Source organism: Crocuta crocuta, unplaced genomic scaffold (genome assembly GCF_008692635.1).
Source record: "Crocuta crocuta isolate KB4526 unplaced genomic scaffold, BGI_CrCroc_1.0 scaffold271, whole genome shotgun sequence".
Taxonomy (NCBI): domain Eukaryota; kingdom Metazoa; phylum Chordata; class Mammalia; order Carnivora; family Hyaenidae; genus Crocuta; species Crocuta crocuta.
The window spans coordinates 5,024,251-5,030,602 of record NW_027527824.1 but is presented as its reverse complement, the minus strand read 5'-3'; the positions used below and the strand labels follow the sequence as shown (position 1 = coordinate 5,030,602).

The 6,352-nt window shown below is 57.9% G+C and overlaps 1 protein-coding gene across 1 annotated transcript in view; it reads left to right on the top strand.

Annotated features, from left to right (window-relative positions):
- The window catches only part of CXCR5 (C-X-C motif chemokine receptor 5), a 12,624-nt gene extending 8,398 nt beyond the window's left edge, over positions 1 to 4,226 (top strand). Inside the window, exon 2 of the mRNA XM_077777137.1 lies at positions 1,804 to 4,226. Within this exon, the coding sequence (XP_077633263.1) occupies positions 1,804 to 2,871 (1,068 nt within the window). The 3' untranslated portion in view covers positions 2,872 to 4,226. The remainder of the gene's footprint in view (positions 1 to 1,803) is intronic.
- Positions 4,227 to 6,352: the final 2,126 nt, after the last annotated feature.

Genomic DNA, 6,352 nt, shown 5'->3' with positions numbered 1-6,352 from the left:
ACCCACTGTCCCCAGGGTCCAGGAGAAAAGACACAGGCTGGGGAACCGGGTCTGCCCACTGAGAGTGAGTGTGTGAGCCACAACGGGGGCCTCTGGGAGGCAGTGCAACGATCTCCTGCTTGTGCAAGACCCTCACGCTCCTGGAAGAAGGGCAGCGTGAGATAAGCTAGGGCTTCTGTGCAGAGTGCCCTTTCCTGTCTTCTCCCTCCCTGGGGCTCATCATTTATAGACGTGTCTTTTTCAACCCACATACGTTGGTTATAATTGGTTTTGANGGAGGGGGAGAAGGAGGGGGAGGAGGGGGAGGAGGAGGAGATGTCAGAGACCAAGTGGGCACATCACCCTCTCTTGGAACAGCACCACCCCTTCCTCCCTTCTGAGCAGAGAAGGAAGCAGAGGAGGAAGCTCGTTTGTGATGGGAAGTGGCGGGGAAGGAAGGCCAGGCAGCGCTGTGTAGAGGTGGAAGAATCCGCTCTGGAGGGAGATCAACGTGGGTTCAAACGCAAAGATAGGAATCTCATAGGGCCCCCTGGGCGGCTCAGTCGGTTAAGCGTCTGACTTCAGCTCAGGTCATGATATCGCAGTTTATGAGTTCGAACCCCACGTCGGGCTCTGTGCTGACAGCTCAGAGCCTGGAGCCTGCTTCGGATTCTGTCTCCCTCTCTCTCTGCCCCTCCCCTGCTCACACTCTGTCCGTCTCTCTCTTTCAAAAATAAATAAACATTAGAAAAAAAGACAGTAATATCACATACCCGAGCTTGTTGTGCAGATTAAACAAAACAGGAGGCTAGCACTACAATCTGTTATAATGAAGACATTCAGGAGCAGGGAGACAAGAGGAAGCCAGCAGGCCGCACCAGCAGCTACCCCCTCAGCTGGATCCTAGGTTTTAGTGCCCACTGCCCTGCTGGGAATTGGAACAGACGTCTCCTTGCCCCAACCAGACCCGTTTCCAAAACTGAAGTTCTGGTTCCAAGCCATGAGCCGGCAGCCCTCCGTATCTGAGGGCACGTAAACACAAAGCGACTAACAGGTGCACAGCCCTTCAGCGTTTGTGAGGCCTCTCCCTGCCGTATACACCATGCGTCTCCTCCCATCTTCGTCGCTACCCTGTAAGGAATGAGTCCTTTTTTTTTAAACCTCTTATTAATGTTTTTTTTTGAGAGAATGAGGCAGAGCATGAGGGGGGAGTGGGGCAGAGAGAGAGGGAGGCACAGAATCTGAAGCAGCTCCAGGCTCTGAGCTGGTAGCCCGGAGCCCGACGCGGGGCTCGAACTCACCAACCGCAAGATCATGGCCGCTGAACCGACTGAGCCACCCAGGCGCCCCAGAATGGGTCCTTTTTACAGTCGAAAACTTCTGCTGGGGGGCGCCTGGGTGGCTTAGTCTGTTAAGCGTCCGACTTTCGCTTAGGTCATGGTCTCGTGGTTTGTGGGTTCGAGCCCTGCGTCGGGCTCTGTGCTGACTGCCAGCTCAGAGCCTGGAGCCTGTTTCGGAGTCTGTGTCTCCCTGTCTGACCCTCCCCTGCTCACGCTGTCTCTCTCTCTCTCTCCTAGAAATAAATAAAAAAAAAAAAAAAACATTTAAAAAAAAAAAGAAAACTTCTGCTGGAAAGGGCAAAGTGATCTGTTCATGGACACACGAGGGCAGATCGGGCTGGTTGGCGGGCTGTATTGGGCGTCCGGGAACAAAAGTAGCGTGGGGGTGGGGAGGACAAGAGAAACCTACAGGGGACTCAGGGTCCCCCTGGGAGGGGAACGATGGGTCCTCATTCCCCACCCTGCTGTCTCTTTGCTCTTGCAGTACAAGGAACTAGGCAACTACAGCGACAGCACGGAGAGCCCCATGGTGGAAAATCATGTCTGCTCCACAGTGGAGGGGCCCCTCCTGACCTCCTTCAAGGCCGTGTTCATGCCAGTGGCCTACGGCCTCATCTTCCTCCTGGGTATGATGGGCAACATCCTGGTGCTGGTGATCCTGGAGCGGCACCGGCAGACACGCAGCTCCACCGAGACCTTCCTGTTCCACCTGGCCGTGGCCGACCTCCTCCTCGTCTTCATCCTGCCTTTCGCCGTGATCGAGGGCTCCGTGGGCTGGCGCCTGGGCACTTCCCTCTGCAAAATTGTGATTGCCCTGCACAAGATCAACTTCTACTGCAGCAGCCTGCTCCTGGCCTGCATCGCCGTGGACCGCTACCTGGCCATCGTCCACGCCGTCCATGCCTACCGCCACCGCCGCCTCCTCTCCATCCACATCACCTGTGCCACCATCTGGCTGGCGGGCTTCTTCTTCGCCTTGCCAGAGATGATCTTCGCCAAAGTGAGCCAACCCCATCACAACGACTCTCTGCCACGCTGCACCTTCTCTCAGGAGAACCGAGCGGAAACCAACGCCTGGTTCACCTCCCGCTTCCTCTACCACATCGGAGGGTTCCTGCTGCCCATGCTGGTGATGGCCTGGTGCTACGTAGGAGTGGTGCACAGGCTGTGCCAGGCCCAGCGGCGCCCCCAGAGGCAGAAGGCAGTCAGGGTGGCCATCCTGGTGACGAGTGTCTTCTTCCTCTGTTGGTCACCCTACCACATCGTCATCTTCCTGGACACCTTGGCAAGGCTGAAGACCTTGAGCAATGGCTGTGAGCTGAACGGCTACCTCTCCGTGGCCATCACCATGAGCGAGTTCCTGGGCCTGGCCCACTGCTGCCTCAATCCTATGCTCTACACGTTCGCAGGGGTGAAGTTCCGTAGTGACCTGTCGCGCCTTCTGACCAAGCTGGGCTGTGCCGGCCCTGCCTCCCTTTGCCAGTTCTTCCCTAGTTGGCGCAAGAGCAGCCTCTCTGAGTCAGAGAATGCTACCTCCCTCACCACCTTCTAGGTCCCGGGGCCCTTTGTTTGTGCTTTCCTTGGTGGATGCGCTGTTCCTGGCGCCTCCTCCAACAGGACCTGGGATCCTAAGAGCTTACCATGGCCAGTGTCCTCACACGGGGGCAGCTGGATGAACCAACCCCTTTCCAGGTCATTCCTGCCATCTCTTCTTCTGGCCCCAGGCCTGGGCTGCAGGCCAGAGCGGGGGGGCAGCCCAAAGACAAAAGTGAAGGATACCTGTGCCCAGCTGTAGCCCCTGGGGCTGGGATGACCCCACACACCTAGCTTCATCTCAACCATTGGAAGCTCAAGAAACAACTTTTACTTCTGCCCTGGCCCTCTGGGGGAGTCGGTCCCCTCACAGAATGCACCGCATCAGCTTATGGACCACCGACCTGCACCACCACCCACCTCTCCTCTCGCCCCACCTGCCGAAGGAAGCCAGAGGCCGAGCACTGGGCAATGGATGGAGATCAAGGCTGAGGAAAGGCCACCTGGCAAAAGAGTGTGGCCTTAATGTCTCGGTCACTAACAAACACAGACTTTCTGCCAGGCCACCAGCCCGGCAGCATCTTGACCAAGCAGGAAACTCAGACCGACTCAATCCCGGAAGCTGCTTCTGGCCCTGACCAAAATGGCGCTGGGCCAGCCCCACGTCACTGGGCTCTGGGAGGTCTGCAGACTGAAGGCAGACTCCAGGTGCCCTCAGAGACCAGCCAGCCCGCGTCACACGGAAGAAATAAGGCCCAGCCAGCAAGAGAAGCCACTATAAGAAAAGATTCTCCTTCCTCAGTAAAAACCAAAGCCCACTGTCTTCTCTGCCCGGTGTAGAGAGGGCTAAGGGCAGCCGGGTCCAGGGTCCTGGTAGGTGTGAGCACTGATTAGGAAGGAGGCCACTGTTTCTTCCCACCCCCTTTCTGCAAGCTACACAGCAGAGGGGTCCCCATCACAAGAAGGGAGCACTGCGCCGAGAGTCAGAACGGAGATGGAGACCCCTGTACCCCGAGAGGGATCACAGACTGAATGTGGTCATCACATCCAGCCCCCTGCCCGCAGGCCAAACCCAGAGCTTGCCTGTCTCTCCGGGCCTCAGCAAGAGGCGCGAGGCATCCCCTTCATCTAGGCAGGGTGAAAAGCGGGCCCGGGCAGGGAAGTCCCCGAGCCTCAGGAAGCCAAGCCCTGCCCCTGAGAGGATACTACTCAGACGGAACCAGAGGATGGTTCTCCGTGCCTGCCTGCCCAGAGAGGGCTCTCCCCCCTCCTCCGCAGCCTCTGGGCTCACTAGGGTGGGATGTCCGGGCCCCTGCACTTGCTGAGGGCACATCTGCGTTGCCTGGTCCCACTCAAGGCATCCGGCCAAGCTCCCTGGGAGGNAGCATCCAACAGTAAGCTGGGCAGGGGAGAAGCCAGACACAGAAGCAAAAAGACAAGAAGCTGGAGTTTTAATTTTCTCTTTTTAATAAAAAGGCACCTATAAAACAGGTCAATACAGTACAGGCAGCACAGAGACCCCCGAAACAAGCCTAAAAATTGTTTCAAAATAAAAACCAAGAAGATGTCTTCACATATTGTATTTATATATTTATATTTATATATATATTTATATAATGGTAAGAAATGGCTGGGGGTATGGCCATGGATGGAGGGAAGTAGGCTGGCCTGTGGAGTTCACCTTGGAAAGCTAGTCTGGTGGCGGAGATGGGAGAAGAGAACGGGGAGGGCATTAGGCCCTGTGCGGTCTGACCCCTCTCTCCTCTGGGCAGGAAACACTTAGAGTCAGTTTGGGGAGTCTTGGGTCAGCAGTGGGGGGGCTCGTGGGCACAGGGCCCGGGTTGAGGCAGGGTGGGCAAAGTGCCTGGCAAGATGGAAGGCAGGTGGCCCCCAAACACAGATGCCGGGGCCCCGGCCCTGGGGGCCCGGGCAGGCGCTGGAGGCAGGAGCCTGCAGCCAGCCAGCCCCGGAGGAAGCGCTCGACCTGGCCGACGGTGGACTGAGGACAGCACCAGACTGGGAGAGGTGGGGTGAATTCCCTTTGTATCACAGCTGCCAATGCTAGACCAGACCCTGCAGATCAGGAAGGCTGGGGACGGGGCCACGGCACAAGACACCTTGTCTAGATATGGCCCCCGGCCCTGGAGGCGGGGCACAGAAGGCCAGGGAGCTGTCGTGCCACCTCACTAGGCAGGAAAGGAAGTGAGAAAAGGAGAAGTGTTTTACTCCTGGGGCCAAGGGGGCAAAACACTGAGTCTGTATGGCTTCAGCTCTGACCAGAGGCAGGTGGGGAGTTTTGGGAAAGAGCAGGGGTGGAGGGGGCGGAGGGGGAGGCAGGGGCTGCGGCTGGGCGGGCACAGAGCCCTGAGCCCGGGGCAGGGGGACCTGGCTGGGGGGTGGGCAGGCAGAGAGGAGGCGAGAGGACGCCCCCTGCTTCTCCAGCACTTTCTCTAATCCATGCTCAAAGGGTGGAGGCTGGAGAGAGAGATCTACTCAGCCAAACTCTTTTCCTTCAGCCTTTGGTGGTAAGAAGTAGGTGGCAGTTCCTGGAAGAGACGGGGCCTGGGGGGTTACCTGGCCCAGGGCTACCGCGACAGGCACAGGACCAGGACCACGTGGGCCACACAGCCCCCACCCCTTCCTTGTGTCCTTCAGCCCAGGCTGGGCACGAAGGACTTCAAGTTCTGGCTAAGGTGTAGCAGCAGGGGACACCAGCCACCCATAGCTGGGAAGCCAGGGCCCCGTGTCACCTGCGTGGGGCGAACACACATGCCCGTGCGCACATTCTCCTGAATCACGCGGCAGCAGACAGACTGCCGCTCTGGGAGGCCTCAGCCCGGATGGGGCTCTCCAGGAGGAAGCCTCGGTGGTCTGACTTCAGTTTAGGTGCGGGGTATCTGTCATTTCACCACTGGGGGGGAAGGGACCGGAATGGTATCCTTACAGACCCAGAGACAAGGCAGACACTGGCTACCTGTGTCAGACTGCATGGTCCTGAGTCCAGGAGAATGGAAGGGGCAAGAATTTGAAGAAGGGGGGTGGGGGGAGAGGAAGGATTTCTTTTATCTTTTTTTCTTTTTTTGTGACTCCTATCAAAACACAGAAATACAGCACACACACAAACCGGCACAAAAGCGCAGCGCTCTATTTACAGCTGCGGCTGGCACCTGCCCACCGGGCCGGCCGCCTGCGGGGTGGGGGGGGGTGGGGTCAGCAACAGCAGCAGGGAAAGGGAATGAGGCAGGAAAAGACAGAAGGAAAAACAGGTGGGAGCAGAGAAACCAAGAGGAGAGAGAAGTTCCAGCCAAGGAGACAGCGGCAGAAAGAAAAGGGACAGAGTTGGGGAGGCCTCTCCCCCTTCCCTCTCCCCAACAGATTCGAGACACAGGACTCGGAAAGCACAGCTGAAGAGGGCGGGTGCAGAGAAAGAGGGAAGGGAGAGGCTCCATAGGACTGGGGGGGACGGGCGAGGGGCAGTCCTGGTGGCCGAAATGGAACCC